The 18,540-nt window shown below is 51.7% G+C and overlaps 1 protein-coding gene across 3 annotated transcripts; it reads left to right on the top strand.

Moving 5' to 3' along the window:
* The first annotated feature begins 4,469 nt into the window (after positions 1-4,469).
* Positions 4,470-13,708, top strand: PHETA1 (PH domain containing endocytic trafficking adaptor 1). Of its 3 annotated transcripts, XR_008703473.1 has the most exons (5): positions 4,470-4,729; positions 6,035-6,117; positions 7,195-7,339; positions 11,976-12,091; positions 13,037-13,708. XR_008703473.1 is itself a non-coding variant. In XM_055550305.1 (4 exons), exon 4 carries the CDS (start codon positions 9,259-9,261, stop codon positions 9,991-9,993), a length of 735 nt encoding a protein of 244 aa, XP_055406280.1. In that variant the 5' UTR covers positions 4,470-4,729; positions 6,035-6,117; positions 7,195-7,339; positions 9,243-9,258; the 3' UTR covers positions 9,994-11,909. The 3 variants fall into 3 exon arrangements, 2 of the variants coding, with proteins under 2 accessions (XP_055406280.1, XP_055406281.1); XM_055550305.1 differs by lacking the exons at positions 11,976-12,091; positions 13,037-13,708 and adding an exon at positions 9,243-11,909; XM_055550306.1 differs by lacking the exons at positions 11,976-12,091; positions 13,037-13,708 and adding an exon at positions 9,243-11,909 and having other exon boundaries at positions 6,658-7,339.
* Positions 13,709-18,540: the final 4,832 nt, after the last annotated feature.

The following is an 18,540-nucleotide window of genomic DNA, read 5'->3' as shown; positions in this document are numbered from 1 at the left end:
GCAAGGGCTGGGTGAAGAATTGAAGCATTAGCCCTGGAAGGGGACCAGCACATGCAAAGGCCTAGAGCGAGATGCATTCTGGGAACAGGGGAAGCAGATGACAGATGTTGAGGGAGTGGGAACAGGAAACTGCATGAGAAGGCTGGAGGGGGAGGTAGAGACCAGGACTCCAGGGCCTTGTCATTCACGGGCAGGAGTCTGGACTCCCTCCTGAGGCCGGGGGGAGCCATGGAAAGGCTCTGAGCAATGAAGTGCCACGACTTGATTTGACTTGAGTTTTATTCAATACTACAATCCCTCAATGTGAAATGGATTCAGGGGGCATGGAGGTTGGAGTGACAGACGGAAGACCCGAGACAGGGCCACTGCCCACATCCTGGTGAGAGAGATGATAGTGGCTTGGGAAGGGGAAGTGGTGGCCGAGAAGGAGAAGTGATGGACTTGAGACGTGGTTTTCAGGTAAAATCACCAGGATTGGTTACGGTAGCCACAGCCCAGTTCTGGTCCTTAAATTCCCCTTTCCAGTTCTTCTGAATCACTGTCCCTATTCATAGTAAGCAAAAGGTGAAGACAACCTAATGTGTGCTATGGATGAAAGGGAAACCCAAAAGTGGGACATCCATACGATGGAATACTGTTCAATCCTAAAGGAATGAAGTACTGATAAACACAGCAACGTAGTGAGCAAAAGATGAAAACATGATGCTAACTGAAAGAAGCCAGGCACAGAAGGCACACACTGTATGACTCCAATTATATGAAATATCCAGAACAGGTAAACCCATAACGACAGAAAGTAGGTTGGTGGACGCCAGGGGCTGGGAGCAGCAGGGAACGGGCAGTGACTGCTAACGGGTGTGGAGTTGTACTCTGGAGGGACAGAAGTGTTTTGGAACTAGGCACATGTGGTCGTTGCACAAAATTGTGAACATATCTAATGGCACTGAATTGTTCACTTTACTTTTTTCCTGGTGACTTTAAATTTGCGAGCTGTATCTTTTTTTCATCTTCAGCTTTGTTGAAGTATAATTGGCAAATAAAATTGTAAGATAATTAAAGTACACATTGTGATGATATAAAATACATAGACATCATGGAAGGATTCCTCCCATCTCATTAACTAACATGTCCATCACCTCCCATATTTGTATATGTGTACTGTGTGTGAGAGCATTTAAATTCTACTCAGTAAATTTCAGTCATATAATACAGTGTCATCAACCATGTTATACACCATGTTATACATTATGTTCACTTTAAAGTGCCTAATTTTTTAAATGAGAATTTCACCTCAATTAAAAAAATAAAATGATAAAGATTCTTAAAAAAAAAAAAAGCCAGGCTTTTGCTCTCAGATTTCTGCCTTTTTTCCCATGTCAACCCTTGACATCAGCATGAGGGGATCTGAGAGCCAAGAATCACAGACTTCTGGGAAATTTTCCCCACACTAAGGCCCAAATGCCCATGTGCCTGACATTTTCCTTATCTGGTGAATATCCAGATTTGGGGAAATTCCAGTTTGCCCTTCCTGACTAAAAAATTATGGCACCATCAGGTACAGCTGGATCCAGGGATTCAGATAATATCAGACATCAAAATGTATCTGTTTTCCCTTGTACTGTGGGTCTCGGGCCCTACTTTTCTCTGCCGTGGCTTCACTATTAGGCAGGCTCTAGAATTCAGCCACTTATCTCCACCTCCACTGCCCCTTCTCTACTCTTCGCTACTATCATCACTCACCTGGCCTGCTGCAACAGTCTCCTGCCTCGTCAGCTGGCCTCTATCCTTGCTCCCAACCGTTCATTCTCCCCATGATGTGTGCATGCATGCTCAGTCATGTCCAACTCTTTGCAACCCCATGGACTGTAGCCCACTGGGTTCCTCTGTCCATGGGATTTCCCAGGCAAGAACACTGGGGTGGGTTGCCATTTCCTACTCCAGGGGATCTTCCCGACCCAGGAATCGAACCCATGTCTCTTGAGTCTCCTGCATAGGCAGGTGGATTCTTTACCACTGCACCACCTGGGAAACCCATTCTCCCCAAAGCTGCTAGGAATTGCGTTGAACCTAAGAGAGAGATCATGTCCTTCCTCTGCTCAAAACCCTCCCATGGCTCTCCTCCATTCCTCTTAGAGTAAAAGCAAAATCATTTTCATGATCCAAAGAGACCTGAAGGAAGTGAGAGCGGGAGTGATGTTCTACAAATATTCTCAGATGGTCCTACCTCCAGGGCCTTTGCACCTGCTCTTCCCTCTGCCTGGGACACCTTCAGAGAAGCTTTCCCTGACAACCTTGTTTAAGTTGCACTCACAGTCTTTCCAGACCACTGCCATGGCTTATAGTCTTCCTAGAGAGAATTACTTCTAGATCTTGTTTGTTGATTGACTTGGAACAGCACCTGGCACAGTGCCTGGGCACACACAGGTGCTTAGTGAGAGGTTGCAGAGTGAATAGCTCATCCTGGTCTATCCTGTTTCTCTTCCGCTCTCAGGCTAGGACTGGACAGTGATTGAAGCCCATATAGTGGGGAGGAGGTAGCAAGGGCAGGAAGTACAGAGAGCTCTAGGGAAGTGGAATTGTGTTACTTTGGATGGAACAAAAAGAACAGCAATTCCTATTCGTTGAGAGCATCTGCTCTGTGCTATGCACTTTATATACTATGACTGTCTTCACTGGACGGATGAGGAAGCAGAAGGCTAGAGAAATGTATGGATTTCTCTAAGGCCTCACAGTGATTAAACATGACTTATGAGGACTTGAACCCAAGGCTGCCTAACTCCAAAACTTTTCTTCTTCACCTGGGGCCAGGGGTAGGGGTGTCACTCATCCTGTCTATATAGTTCAGTTCAGTCGCTCAGTCGTGTCCAACTCTTTGTGACCCCCTGAATCGCAGCATGCCAGGCCTCCCTGTCCATCACCAACTCCCAGAGTTCACTCAGACTCACGTCCATTGAGTCAGTGATGCCATCCAGCCATCTCATCCTCTGTCATCCCCTTCTCCTCCTGCCCCCAACCTCTCCCAGCATCAGAGTCTTTTCCAATGAGTCAACTCTTCACATGAGGTGGCCAAAGTACTGGAGTTTCAGCTTCAGCATCATTCCCTCCAAAGAAATCCCAGGGCTGATCTCCTTCAGAATGGACTGGTTGGATCTCCTTGCAGTCCAAGGGACTCTCAAGAGTCTTCTCCAACACCACAGTTCAAAAGCATCAATTCTTCTGTGCTCAGCCTTCTTCACAGTCCAACTTTCACATCCATACATGACCACAGGAAAAACCATAGCCTTGACTAGACAGACCTTTGTTGGCAAAGTAATGTCTCTGCTTTTCTTTTTTCTTTTTTTCTCTGCTTTTCAATATGGTATCTAGGTTGGTCATAACTTTCCTTCCAAGGAGTAAGCGTCTTTTAATTTCATGGCTGCAGTCACCATCTGCAGTGATTTTGGAGCCCCCAAAAATAAAGTCTGACACTGTTTCCACGGTTTCCCCATCTATTTCCCATAAAGTGATGGGACTGGATGCCATGATCTTCGTTTTCTGAATGTTGAGCTTTAAGCCAACTTTTTCACTCTCCTCTTTCACTTTCATCAAGAGGCTCTTTAGTTCTTCTTTGCTTTCTGCCATAAGGGTGGTGTCATCTGCATATCTGAGGTTATTGATATTTCTCCCAGCAATCTTGATTCCAGCTTGTGTTTCTTCCAGTCCAGCGTTTCTCATGATGTACTCTGCATAGAAGTTAAATAAGCAGGGTGATAATATGCAGCCTTGACGTACTCCTTTTCCTATTTGGAACCACTCTGTTGTTCCATGTCCAGTTCTAACTGTTGCTTCCTGACCTGCATACAGATTTCTCAAGAGGCAGGTCAGGTGGTCTGGGATTCCCATCTCTTTCAGAATTTTCCACAGTTTATTGTGATCCACACAGTCAAAGGCTTTGGCGTAGTCAATAAAGCAGAAATAGATGTTTTTCTGGAACTCTCTTGCTTTTTCCATGATCCAGTGGATGTTGGCAATTTGATCTCTGGTTCCTCTGCCTTTTCTAAAACCAGCTTGAACATCAGGAAGTTCACGGTTCATGTATTGCTGAATAGTCCTATATTGACTGTCCTGACGCCTGAAATGTCCTATTCAACTTTTTTTTCAATAAATTAAATCACACGTTTTCTGCAGGGTTATTTTCCAAATGTAGCTGAGCGTTAAATTTGCTAGCCAAGGAGGAGTTTGAACACTCAAGCCTAGAGCTTTATTTAGCCAACAGAGGCTTTTTCCAGAGCAATCCGCCGCCCCCTGTACCTAAGCCCTGGAAGCGCGTTGAGTCTCCGGGTTCTAACCTTCTACCCCGAATAGGACACTGGGAATTCCTAAACCAGTTGCTGTTCCTTTAAGAGTGGTTCCGGGGGCGGGCCCACAGGGCGTGGCGAATCCGGGGGTGTGTGCCGGATCCGGGGTGTCCAATCCTGGAGCGAGGGACGAAAGCTGGGGCGGGTCCGGCACGGGAAGGTTGGGAAGGGTTAAGAAGAGCGTCTTTGGGTCTCGGACGGTCCGGTTGCCTTCGCCTCCTTCTGTCGGGTCCGCGCTCTCCCGCGGCTGCGCCGGCTCGGCAGCCCGGGGGACAAAGCACTGCCGCGGCCGCCGCCACAACCGAGCGGGTCCCGGGCCATGGCCCGGCCACCCCCTGGCTCCGCGCCTCCGGTCCCGCCGCTGCTGCCATCGCCCTAGGCCGTGCCGAGAGGTAAGGCCGGCCTGGCGCGGGGGGAAACTTGGGGCGGATCTGCAAGGAACGCGGGACAGGGCTCGGACCGCCGTGGGCCTCGGGGTCCCCCAGGCAGTTTGGAGAGACCTCTGCTGGGGATCTGTCCTTTTGTGATTCCAAGCCAGCGGTAATTTTCCCGTCAGGGACTCCAGCTGCTTGGGCGAACTTGGCCGGTGACCCTCCAGCCCCATAAAAGATCTCCGCCGCTGAGGCAACTCTGCGGACTAGAGAGCTCCACTTGGCTCCCACATTCTGCCACCGACCACCTCATCCAGGGCTCAGGCTGTCTTTTAAGGAACACACCACACATAAAAGGAGAGAGAGCAAGTAGGAGCAATGGCCTGGGATGGTGGTCCTGGCATCCTTGAGGCCCCTGCCCAGGGCAGCGCTGGACAGTTGTTCAACACATGTTTTTCTGCCCGTGCCTGCCACACCCTCTCCAGCATGTCCACTGCTAGGTGACACTTGGGGCAGTTGGATCCAACCCCAGGACCTGGCTTCTTTCCTTGAAATGAGTGGCAAAAAATAAAAAATAAAAATGCCATGCCTCAGTTTCCCCAGACTCCTGGGTTCTGGGCCATCTGTGTCCCTGGAGACCAGGAGCTAATTATTTGCCCTTGGGATAGCTTCTGACTGTGTGCTCACTACCTGCTCAGCATTTTGCAAGCTGTCTCTTCAAAATTAATATTTTCAATTCTGAGAGGGATGGCTATTAATATACTCATTTTATACACAAGGCTGTGTTCTCAAAGCCCACGAAGCCTGGACTGGAGGAGGCGTGGGGACCAGAGAGGGTCTGGGATGGTCCTCTCTAGCTTCTTGCATTGCCCGGGACTGTTGAATCAGCAGCAGTGCCCGCAGCGGACTCTGAACTTCTTGGAGTGTGAGGAGATAAATTGGGGACCAGGCCCTCCCAGAGGCTGGAGCCTGTGCCCCTGCTGTTTTCCTTCACTTCCTTCCTGGCTAGGCTGGAGGAGGCAGGGCCATGGGCAGAGAGAGGTCCTGTGTTGGCTGATGACTTTGGGCTCAGGGTTGGAGGGGAAGGGGGCAGCTGCTGAGTTTGAGGGAAACTGCTCTTCATTTGGCCTTAATGGGTGGTGAGACTCTACCTCCTTGGGCTGACTGCCCAGAGCATGCCATTCTAGGCACAGAATTGTACCTTTGGGCAAGTTATTTAAGCTCTCTGTGCCTCAGCTTCCACATCTATGAATGTGGGATGAGGAAAAGACTCCTCCTGGGACCGTTGAGAGGTTTAAGTAGATAATCGCTTGACTCATTCTATAGGTCTTTGAGCACCCGCTACATGCCAGGCACTGGAATTCCAACAAAGAATCTTTGCCCTCCTCGAGCAGGCAAAAATGACCCAGGTAATTTCAGGCTGGGGTGTGGGAGAGTGATGTGGGGAGGGGGCTGGTGGTTCTCTTGTGTACAGATACCTTCTCCTCCTTGAGGAGGTGATGATCTAGCTGAAACTTGGCCATCTGAAGATAAGGGAAAGGCGTTCCAGGTAGAGGGAACAGCCAGGGCAAAAGCCGTGAGATGGGAATATGCCTGGTGTGTTTGTGGAACAGCAAGGAGGCCAAGGTGGCTGGAGCGAGGGGGAAAGAGAGAGGGAAAGGGAACCTGGAAGACCTGGAGAAGAATGGATTTTATGAGACAGGGAGCCATGGGTGGGTTTAGAGTAGGGAAGGGGCGTGATTGGGCTTAGTTTATAGGATCCCTCCATAGGGCCAGGGGCGGGGCCTAGGAAGAAGTTAAGATCTTACCCTGCTGCTGCTACTGCTAAGTCACTTCAGTCGTGTCCGACTCTGTGCGACCCCATAGACGGCAGCCCACAGGCTCCTCCGTCCCTGGGATTCTCCAGGCAAGAACACTGGAGTGGGTTGCCATTTCCTTCTCCAATGCAGGAAAGTGAAAAGTGAAAGTGAAGTCGCTCAGTCGTGTCTGACTCTTCGTGACCCCATGGACTGCAGCCCACCAGGCTCCTCCGTCCATGGGATTTTCCAGGCAAGAGTACTGGAATGGGGTGCCATTGCCTTCTCCAGATCTTACCCTAAAGAACACCAATAAGGAACAGGCATTGGTGGAGGCAGGGAGACCAGTGAAGAGGCTACTGTAGCTGTCCAGGCAAGCCACGATGGTGGGGGTGCGGGGGAGCTAGAAAGGGAGATGGCAGTGAGCAGATATTAGGCCCCTGATTTGGAAGAGGTTGGAGGGGGGATCAAGGTGACCTGATGAGAGTGACCAGATGTGGAGGTGGGGGGAATCCAATAGTCTTTCACCAAGACAGCCCCGAGGGGAGCATTTGGGGAGGCTGAGAAGAACATCATCAGCTACCAGAGCTTAGCACGGACTGTGCCTGGCACTGTGCTCAGCACTTCTACATAGTCATTATGTCATCGTCTCAACAACCCTGACTTAGGTGCTATTATTCCATTTTACAGATGCAGAAACAGAGGCCCAGAGAGGCTTAAAGCTTGCCCAGGGTCACATAGCTCGGACACTCCAGAGCTGACATTTGAACCCAAAGAAGAGCAAGTCAAAACCAGAACTGGGCAGAGAGCAGGGAAGTGAGCTGTGGCCTGAGAGGTAGGAGGGAAATGGGGTGAGTACGATGGGTGGTTCCTGTGTGAAATGGGGCTGGGGTCCACATGGGCCTTGCTGCGGAGTTGGTAGGAATCCCTCCCACTTTGCAGAGAAAGAAACTGAAGCTCAAGAGAGGGGAGGCCTAAGTCTGAAGTCACATAGCTCAGGGAGGCAGAGCAGAGATTAAATACCTTGAGTATTCAGGGGCTGTGGCCTTGGTCAGATCAACTTACTAGGTCAGGACAGGCTGATAATCAGCACGAGATCATGGCTCATGTTGCCTCTTCCAGGAAGCCCTTCTTGACTGTGTAGGCTGGTGAGATGAGGTGGATTGGGGATGGAGCAACTGCCTCTTCTGCCCTGGGTCAGGTCGCCTGTCGGGGCCCCACTGTAACGGGCTGCTCTGGCTGAACCGGAGGAGAGAGAGCCTCCTTTCCGGGAAAGCGTCATTCCTCCAGGTCCTGAGTAAGGCACTGCCCACTGGGGAACGAACATTAACTGAGCACCTACTGCACTCCAGCGACTTTATATACTTTGCTTCTTGAACAATGTGGCCACTGTCCTACGTAGAGTGAGGTTTTAAAGCAGGAGCTCAAGATGCATTTGTAGCGTGGCCATGGAAAACCCCAAGGGAGGGTGTAGCCACACTGGAGACTCATATGCCACCTAAGTCCTACCTGGCCATCATATACTCCTTGGGGGGGAGTAGTAAAATCACTGTGGCCAAGTGCAGAGAGTTAGATTCCTCTGCTGCACATGGGTGCACAGTGCTCTCCCTCCAGCCTCTCTCACTTACAAGAGTGAACCAAGTCCTGGGCCCTTTGTCTGGATTTTGTAACAATCTTTTATGCCACTCTGACTGCATCCCCTGCCTCTCCCCTTCCTCACTCTGCTCCAGCCTCACCAACAACCTCAAGTGCACTAGCAGCTTCCTACCTCAGGGCCTTTGCACTTGCTATTCTTTCTGCCTGGCATGTCCCAGGGGCTCAGTCCCTCACCTCCTTCAGGTCTCTGCTCAAATGTCACCTTCTCAGTACAGCTTTTCTTTTAAAATCAAACACTCCTCTTGTCCTTAGTACTTCTGATCTCCCCTCCCTGTCTTATATTTTCCACACCACTTAAGCCTATCTGACAGACGTACCTTACCTGTTTGTTAATTGTCTACTCCCTTCACATGGCACCAGCATATCAGCACCAGGAGGGCAGCGACCCTCTCTGTCTTGTTTACTGCTCTATACCTAATGCCTAGAACAGTGCCTGGCACACACTAGGTGCTTAATAAATGTTTGATGAATGAAGTCCCTACTGTCCTCTGAAATAGATTCTGTTCACATCCCTATTTCATGGAAGAGCAAATCAAAGCTGACATCAGCAGAGATGGAATCTGACCACAAAAGGTCAGCTGGCCTGGTACCCAAGGGTGATAGAATTAGCAGTGCCTGAAACTGAGGCCTGGGTGTGGATTTCAGCTCTCAGCCCAACTTGCTTTGTGGCCTTGGACCAGTGGACTAACCTCTCTGTACTTTGTTTCCCCACCTGGCAAACGGGTAAGGCTAGTCCGGCCACTTAAAGTTTGTTTCGAGATTAAATGAGTTCATATATATAAAATGCTTGGCAATGTCCTAAGAATCCTCACCATCATTTGGGGGAGGTAGGATGGAGGGAGAGTTAACCAGCCTGACTTCTGGGGCCAGCCAGACCCGGGTTCGAGTCCACTTTCTGCTCCTGAAGAGCTGTGTGAGCCCGGGCAGGCTGCGTCTGCTCTTTGAGCCTCAGTTTCCTCATCTGTGAAATGGGGGTGGCGGGGGTTGGGGGTGGTGATGAGTGCTGTGGCAGCCAGCGTTGTGTGAGGTCATCCGAGGCGGCGGCCGCATGAATAACCGCTGCCCTGGTTGGGGGACAACAGGTCCCGTGCGCGCGCCATGAAGCTGAACGAGCGCAGCCTGGCCTTCTACGCCACCTGCAACACCCCGGCCGACAACGCGGGCTTCCTGTACAAGAAGGGCGGCCGGCACGCGGCCTACCACCGCCGCTGGTTCGTGCTGCGCGGCAACATGCTCTTCTACTTCGAGGACGCGGCCAGCCGCGAGCCCGTGGGCGTCATCATCCTGGAGGGCTGCGCCGTGGAGCTGGTGGAGGCCGCCGAGGAGTTCGCCTTCGCCGTGCGCTTCGCCGGGTCGCGGGCCCGCACCTACGTGCTGGTGGCCGAGAGCCAGGCCGACATGGAGGGCTGGGTGAAGGCACTGTCGCGGGCCAGCTTCGACTACCTGCGGGTGGTGGTGCGTGAGCTGGAGCAGCAGCTGGCGGCCGTGCGCGCGAGCGGCGGCCCACCCCCGGCCCACCCGCCCCGCGCGCTCCCATCGCTCCCGTCCAAGGAGAATGGCTGTGCCGTCTGGAACGCCGAGACCCCCGCCACCTCCGCCTCTGTCAGGGCCAACCCTGGCTCCCGGCCCGGCCCCGAGCCCCCGCCGCTGCCGCCCCGCCGGCGGGCCTCGGCGCCCAACGGGCCTCTAGATTCCGCCTCCTTCGCCCAGCTGCACGAGTGGTACGGCCAGGAGGTCAGGGCGCTGAGGAGCCAGTGGCTCAGCAGCCAGGCCCAGCCCTCAGAAGCTGGGGGACCGGGTCGTGAGGGAAATCGCCATCAGTGCCAGCCCTGAGGTCCCTGCCGGGTCTGCGTTCGGAAACTCAAGGCGCTAAGAAGATGCTGGGTTCTGAGGGATGTTTTGGGACCTCTGTAATTCAGAGAGAGCCTAGCCTTGAGGAGGCCACCGTGCCCGATTCTCAGGAGGATCCAGGCCCTAGATGATCCTCAAGCAGCCAGAGAGCTGGTTTTGTGGGAGCTGTAGCCCCAAACCCAGCCCAGCAGGTGCCTTGGTGGCCTGTCCTGAATCACCGAGCAGAGGTTTGTTGCTGGCAACAGGCCTTGACAGGGGCGACTGGGACCTGTGAGGCTCTATGGGCTGGAAGGCACATGAGCAGTCAGCGCTGGTCCAGACTGGGCCCCACGTGGTCAGGAGGCCAGGCTGTGCTACACCACACCTGGGCCTGACCTCCTTTTCCTCCAAGGCCCGCTGGAGGAGCTGCCTGGCTGCCAGCCACCTTCCTGCCTCCATAAGCAGCAGGTGCAGAAAGGCAGCACCAGTGTGGGTTTTCATGTATGACCCGCACCGGGCTTCTGGCCTGGAGTGAGGCCCAGGCAGGACTATTCCTGGGGCCTCAGCCAGGCCTTGGGGTGATGCCCCGGGGCAGTAGACCCTCTGGCCTTGGGCCATGTCTGTGTGCCTGTGGCAGCTCTCACCCTCTCCCAACACTCCTTAACCACATCCTCTGTCTTCTCCCAGAGCCAGCTCTCCCACCCCTGGCCTGGGGCGGTGCCTCGCAGGAGCCCGCCTGACCTTGTCCAGTCCTGGACCAGGCAGCCGTGGCCTCAGCTGACTTCCCAGCAGGTGCCTCTGGCGAGGAGGGGCCATGAGCTGACTCACAGCCCAGAAAGGGTCCAGATGCCAATCTGATAGGGGCAAAGCCGCAGCTGCCAAACCATGTCTGGCTTCCAGAACCCTCTCTCACCATCACAGCCTGTCTCCGTGCTCACCAACTCAGCCCCACTCTCGCCCAGCAGCATTCTGAGGGAGACCAGGTCTTGCTTTGCCCCACGCCCAACTTCTGGTTTTACTGTTATTCACTCACCACAGTGGCCATTCTTCATCCAGGGAGAATCTCCAGGGGCTGGGACACCCCTGGCCCTCAAGCTGGGTCATATTTACAGTCCTCAGTGCCTCAAAATCGGGACCCCCCCCCCCGGACACCTCTCCCCTAATCTTTATTTCCCCAGAGGCTCCCTCTTGGTGACATTGACTCGGCCCTTTGCCCCTTTCTGCTGCCTTTGGAGACCTTGGGGTTGGGAAAGAATGGGTGCTGTATGTGTGTCTGCAATCACCAGCTCACTGCTGGCTCAGTTGACTGGAGTTTCAGTTTTAATTTACTTTTTAATACTTCAGGGTGTCTTTTTTTCTCCTAGCAACAAAGTTTGGTATTTTCACTGTTTTTGTTTCTTGTTGGCTGGTGAAGGGATAGGGTGCCCTGGTTCTGGGCTTGGCCAGTGGCGGTGGGGGGCAGTTGGCACTGCCCCAGGGTGGGGGGTGGGGGGTGGGCAAGGAGCCTTGGCTGAGGACAGAGGAACCTCAAGAATCTCACCTGGCTCTCTGCCTTCTCCCTAGTGAGCCCTGCTCACCTGCAGGTGCCTCTGGGGGTCTTGGTATGCTTCCCATCCCCCCTTCCCCAAGTCTTGAGTGGTGGGCAGGGTTGGCAGCTCTAGTCTATAGGCTCTGGGGTCTCAGGGTGTGTTAGGAACTGTTAGGTGCCCATGTCCTGGCCAGACCCAGCTGGTGTGGTGAGGCGTTGGCCCCAGTCCTGGTGTAGGTTTACAAGCTCTAAAGGTACAGTCTCCCCTCTCCCCGCCAAAGCCCAACACAGGGTCAGGCTACCTCCAGAGTTGGGCAGGGGAGAGATATCAAGCATCCTGGGAGAGGGAAATAGAGGCTAAAATGAAATAAATAAAAAGTTTATCAAGTAATGGCTGGTGATATCATTTTCTTTTTTTTTTTGCCCCATCTAAACCCTGGATTGACTGGCCTGGCAGAGCCAGGAGCAAGCCCTAAAGAGAAGTGACGAGTGTGTGCTGAGTGCTCCCTGGCTGATGCTCTGTCAGGAACATTCTAACCACATCTTATGGCAGATACTGGCCCCCTTTTACAGGTGAGGAAACTGGCTCAGAGAGGTTAAGAAATCAGCCAGGTTCACACAGCTCAAAAGTATCAGAGAAGGGATGTAAACCTCCGGAAGCCTGTGGAAGAAGACAAGAGTCTTTGAGAGGAACATGAGGCAATGGAGTCCCCAAGTTCCTTTTCAGAGGGGAAGGCAGAAGAAGGCAGGGAGGAAGGTGAGGTTTAGAAAGAAGGTCAACTGTGGGCTGAAGGCCTGACACCTGGGAGGGACCCCAAAGGGGAGAGCCACCCCTGTCTCTCCTCACTGATCAGGGCCCAGAGGGAGGAGGATTCTGGCATGAGCACTAATTCAGAGGGAAATAGCCTGTGACTGACTAGTGATGTCTGCTGTGAACAAAGGGCAGATGGCGGCCCTGTTTATGCTGTGTTTCTGTATCTGTTATCTGTATGGTTGCTGGGCTGATGGGGGATTCACAGACTGGAAGGGGCTGGCCCAAGGTCATCCAGCATGATAGACTAGCCCTTAGGTCCTTTTAACGTGGATTCAGAGCTGGGTCACATGCCTCTTGACAGTCTGGAAAAATCACGTGCATCCAGGAAAATGTGGCTTAGGATGAGTAACCTGCAGTTCTCAGTCTGCAGAGCAAGTTCAAAGAACAAGAAAAATACTAAGGTCAGGGAATCATGCTTCTCGTGAGCATCCAGGATATGCTGAGTAATTCCTTCCTGGTACCACAGCTGACAGATGGGGGCTGAGTCGGGATGCTGCCTGTGGCATTTGTGACCACAGCCACTGCAGGGCCTGGGGCACAGAATGGAGGAAACAGCAGGAGAGGCGGCTCCAAGAGAGAGGGTCCCAGGGAGGGAAGCCCTCACCTGCAGGCTTCTTAGGAACATTTCCATGAAGCCAATGAAAGTGGAAGGGGTGACACGTCACTCAGTGTCCACCTGCTAACCGTGTTTCCTTTTGACTCAGGGGAGGTGTACAGGGCACGTGCCTAAGAAGACCACAACATCCCAGGACCATGGCAAAGTCAAGGAAGCTGTCTTCACTGCAACAGTCTTTGGGGGATATTCTATGTGTTCAAAAGGAATATTCTGAGAAGCCGCCTGGGGGCAGGGATGGGAACCTTAAGGAGAGCAATCAGGTCAGAAGTTATGGCTCCCTGCCCAACATCCATCCACCCCAAATGATTAGTCAAATTCAGTTGTGCTACTCCCATTTCATTTGCAGGCACTGGCTAAACTTGACCTGCTAAAGAATGGCTGTGTGTTGGGGTGGTAGGTGAAATGAGTGAATAGGGCCAAATGTATGGTGCTGGATGACAAGATTTGGGGTGGTGATCCCTTTTCATGTGTATAGATGTTAAAGAATGGCTGTGTGACTCCATTTTGGCCAATGAGATGTGAGTGGAAGGGTGTTCTTGCTTCTAAAAAGACACAAAGAGCTCTGGGAGTAAGCTATGTCTGAAGCCTGGAGCTGTGGCAGCCATCTTGTGATCATGAAGGAGGTCAAGGAAAAGATGCCCTGCTGAGTTTAGCGCACATTGAAAATATCCCTGAAGCACTGAATCATGGACCCAAGAACCTGCCCTTTTTCTAGAAGTCTTGTTGTTTGAGGTAATAAATGTTTAAAACTTTGGGAGAGAGGCTTTTTCATTATTTGTAGTCAGAGGCTTCCTAATGGACAGCTTGAGTGATAGCAGCTTCTCCTTTTAAGGTGCATGGCTCTGGGTAGCCAGCCCCAGAAAGGATGTTGTCAGCTTACTGGGGTGAAGGTTAGGGCTCGAGTGGGATTCTCTGGGAGAGGAAAAGGGCCACTTTTCCCCCTCATCCTTTCCCTGGATGCCTTTTATCTCTCCTCTTCCAAGTGAACAAATATGGAGTGAATAGCCCTTCCCTCCCCCCACTTCTGGCCCAGTATCTTTTATCTTCCTTAACAGGGCTGTTTTGTCTCTACTCTGGCTAGATCTGGAGCCAACTGTCCAGCGCCACCCCCCTTCACCAACACCCCTCCCTAGATCACCTTACGCAAAGTTTGTTAAAGAAAAGGCCCTGCTACTCATCCCAATTTCTAAGATTGCAGCATCCAAAATAACTCTTCCACGGCGGTACAACGAGAGACTGCTGAAGTCCAGCTGCAGGTTTTGCATTTTCTGATCAAGACTTTAAAGGGGAGCCCACGAACTATTTTTTACTTAGGGTTTCAAAATGGATGCCCACTCCTGACAGAGGGCTCAGAGCTGCCTTGGCTTGGCTTGGTCTACCTGTGCTTGGGGCCACGGCTGCATCTGTTCTTGCCAGGTGCAGCTCTGAGAGCACCTGGGCTGCTGCCACTCATTGTCCAGGGGCTCTGTTGTCATTGTTTCTCTAGTTATGGGGCCAAGGAATAGCGGGGCACTCAGACCCCCCAAAACTGCAGGTCCTTATAGAGCAGGGACAGGTCTGCCTCCCATGTACCCCTGAGGCCTGGCACAGTGCCCGGCACAGATACGTCCAGAATTGCCTCCCGGGACTTCGCTGGTGGTCCAGTGGTTAAGGATCAGTCCTGCAATGCAGAGGATGCAGGTTCGATCCCGGGTCAGGGAACTCAGATCCCACATGCTTCAGGGCAACTGCAATCAAGTCCGGGCGCCGCAACTAGAGAAAGCACGCGTGTGGCAACGAAGACCCAGCACAGTTAAAAAAATTGCCTCCCGTGCCCATTCAGCTCATGTGATCCTGACTACAGCTGCTTGGGCAGGAGTTGGTCCTGAGATACCAGCTGAACCAATCAGGGTCCTAGGAATTTTGAATAGGTGGGTATGACAGACCAAATTGGATATGAGGTGGCCTTAGGCAGAGAACAGAATGGCTCAAGATAAAGTGAAAGAAAGTGAAAGTGAAGTTGCTCAGTCATGTCCGACTCTTTGCAACCCCATGGACTGTAGCCTACCAGACTCCTCCATCCATGGAATTTTCTAGGCAAGAGTGTTGGAGTGGAGTGCCATTTCCTTCTAGTGTCCTGAAACCTGGCTGAATTTCTTGCCTCTGGGTTTCCCAAGGTTTACTCTGGATCTTCCCAATAAACTGCACACCTTTAAGTGGATCATGATTTCTTTCAACTCAACAGTTAACTGACTACGCCCAGACACCCAGATCTGACACACAAACAAAGCAAAATGAATTAGAACTGCCTCCCATTTACTAAGATCTATGATGTGTGTGTGTGGGGGGGGGGAAGATCTATGATGTCTAAGTCAACTGGGGGGGGGGAGGGGAGGATGTGGGTGTGGTTCCTTAAAATGCAGATTCCTGGGCCCTGGAATTTGGGGTCAGGAGGTTGCAGCAGGACCTAGGAATCTGCACTTTGAGTAGGAAACAAGGGATTTTAGAACCACAGCTTAAGAAATGTTCATTTGATCTTCAAAGAAACTTATAAGGCAGGATGGTAGGCAGCCTCTCTGATGGCCCCTGCTGATCCTTGCCTCCTGGGGTCCACACCCTTGTGAAGTCCCTTTCCACAACGAATAATGGCAAAGCTGTGTAGCTGAGAGGATACTATGGAAGCGACAGCGGGGTTTCCAAGTCTAGGTTGTAATAGGAGACACTCCAACTTCTGCCTGGCTCACTCTCAGCTGGCATGTCATGAGAGCACTCAAGCAGCCCCTGGAGAGGGCCACTTGCAGAGGAACTGCAATGCCCAAGCAAGGGCTAGCACCTGTTCACTCACCGTCTGAGCCCACCTTCTTGCCAGTGGATTCTCTAGCCCCAGAACAGCCTTCGGATGACTGCAGCCATGGCCAACAGCTTTAACTGCAACCTCAGAAGAGACCAAGGAGCCACAACCACCCAGTGAAGCCACTCCCACATTCCTGACCCACAGAGACTGTGAGATAAATGTTTATTATTTTAAGCCACTAAGTTTTGGTTGTTAGTAAGAGACAACAAATACAGGTAGATACTATTATGATCCTGTCCATTTTGCAGATAAGGAAACTGAGTCATTAAAGGGTCCTCAGGTCACCTAATAATAGAGTTTAATCCAGGCGAGGATGATTTCAAAGCCATTGCTTTTTTATCAATAACTATACCCTAGGGGGCTGGAGAATGTCACAGACCATTAAAGAAATTAACTGTTTTACCCCTCCCACTGTTGGCCAAGGGTGATCCCTACAGTTCTAGGGTTTAGAGGGGTGGCTCTACCCTCTGGGTACCTGTGAAGAGGCACACACTCAATACCTGAGCTGTGGAGCTCTTGGCCTTGAGAGTGATTTCTAGAAAGGTCATGCCAACTGTCATGGGCCAAACAACCAGGTACAGTCTGGCTTTCTCACTCACCAGGAGATGATGGGAAGTGGGGCTGCTGGCCCAACACAGCAGCTCAACTAGGAGGAAGAGAAGGTGGGAAGAGGAAGAAGTGGGAAGCAAGGGCTGCAGAAACCTGAGGTCAGGCCAGCACTAGGAGTGGGCCCTGCCATCTCCTCTGGCAGATGGAACCTCCTAACCTGGAAGTGCAAGTCTGACCATAACATCCCCCTGCCTCATACTGCCCATGGCTCCTCAGTGCCCTCAGGAGAAAGGCCTATTTCCCAGCATGCCGCGGGGGGCTTCAAGATCTTACCTTGTCCCTCTTCCTCTCTCCATCCTCACCTCAAATTCCAGCTTCCTTTGCTTTTGTTTCCCTATGTCCCTGTCCCATGTCTTGCCAGCTATTCCTTCTGCCCGCCTCTTATGCTTCTCTTCCAACTCTAATTGTCTTTCAGGGGTCAGCTGAAATGCCTCCTCCTCCAGGGAGCCTTCCTGGACCCCACTACTCATGCTCTCATGGGGTTTCCACCGTTTAAGCACTAAGCACACAGCAGGTACTCAATCCAAACTTATTACCTGAATGAACTGTCACCAAACCGCCCCCCAGCTCCGCTCTCTCCTCTCCTCTGTCCCCTGATCTAAACCTGCCTCTGCCTGCAAGGCCTTCCCTGCCCTCTCATTTCTCCCTGGTCTCTCCACTCCTGCTTTCCCATGGTCCTTAGTTCAGAATTCCACATTTCTGTGTTTTTGCTGAATTTTCCACTCCAGATGGGTAGCAACTGCAGACACAGTGTCCACACCAAAGCTGATTGTCTGGAGGGAGCTCTGGTTCCCAGACCCCAAGGGCATCTACTCCCACAGGCTCTCAGGTCACGTGTGTGTGTGCCATCAGATGAGGCTTCCTCCTCCAGCCTGCCCCTCCTCCACCCCTGCTGCCACACTGTGGGGATTTCTGACTTCTGACCCCCAGAGCTGCAAACGAGTGTCCACAGGGCCTGTCCTTCACTTTACTTTGGAGCAATTAATTATCCTAACCAAGGGGGAGGTCACTAATCATTTAATTCTCCCTGCAAGGATGTGTGGAAAAACTGGGGTGATCAGAAGGTTTCCAGACAAAGAGGAAAGGTCTGTCTTGGGATGCCACATGCCCTTGCCTCCCGGGTGAGTAATATTCAGTGCTACTTCGGAAACTCGCCTGACATTACTGGTTGAGGAAAAAACAAACCTCCTGCAGCGTGACGCATAGAGACTCACCATCACGGGATAAAGGAACCCAGCCCCTGCTCATGAAAACAGTAAGCAGTACTGAGCTCTGACATGCCACACACTGTCTTATGTGCTTTACACGCATCGTTATTTCTGATAATGACCTTTTGAGTTGGCTGCTGTGATACCCCCATTTTACAGATGAGGAGACTGAGGCCCTAGTTATACAGCTAGGACTCAGGCACTGCTGTGCTGGTGACCAGGGAGCCCTTCATAGCATTTTTTCATCAGGAAGCCGGAGGCACCTGCCACTCACACACCCCACTGAGGTGGGCACAGCTGATATACTGACTGGTCTCAGGGCCATGGCCTGTGGCCTCCAACTGGGGCAGGGCACAGTCTTGGCTCCTCAGATCTAGACCCAGCATCTAAGCAGCTTCCACCTGTTGCAATGAGTGGAAAGTGGATTCCAGTCCTTCCATCTTCCTCTGTTGGAGCCCACAGCACAGTCACAGCCAAGATGTCCACCGGACCCAGGCAGCTGGCACAGGTACAGACAGAGGCGAACCGTGTTCATGTGTCCTAACAGGGGCGGCCACTCCTCAACTAGCTGTTGTCATGTTGGGACCTGGGCCCAGTAACCATGAGTTTTAATGGAATTAGAACATTCTTTAACACTATACACAAAAATAAACTCAAAATGGATCAAAGACCTAAGTGTAAGACCAGACACTATAAAACTCTTAGGAGAAGACATAGGCAGAACACTGACATAAATTACAGCAATATCTCTTTTGAATCCTCTCCTAGAGTAATGGAAATAAAAACAAAAATAAACAAATGGGACCTAATTAAAAGCTTTTGCATAGCAAAGGAAACCATAAACAAAATGAAAAGATAACCCACAAGAGAAAATATCTGTGAAGGACTACCAACAAGGGATTAATTTCCAAAATTTACAAACAGCTCATACAGTTCAGTATC

Source organism: Bubalus kerabau, chromosome 16 (genome assembly GCF_029407905.1).
Source record: "Bubalus kerabau isolate K-KA32 ecotype Philippines breed swamp buffalo chromosome 16, PCC_UOA_SB_1v2, whole genome shotgun sequence".
Lineage (NCBI taxonomy): Eukaryota > Metazoa > Chordata > Mammalia > Artiodactyla > Bovidae > Bubalus > Bubalus kerabau.
The sequence above is the reverse complement of the archived record's forward strand: the minus strand, read 5'-3'. Positions and strand labels throughout refer to the sequence as shown.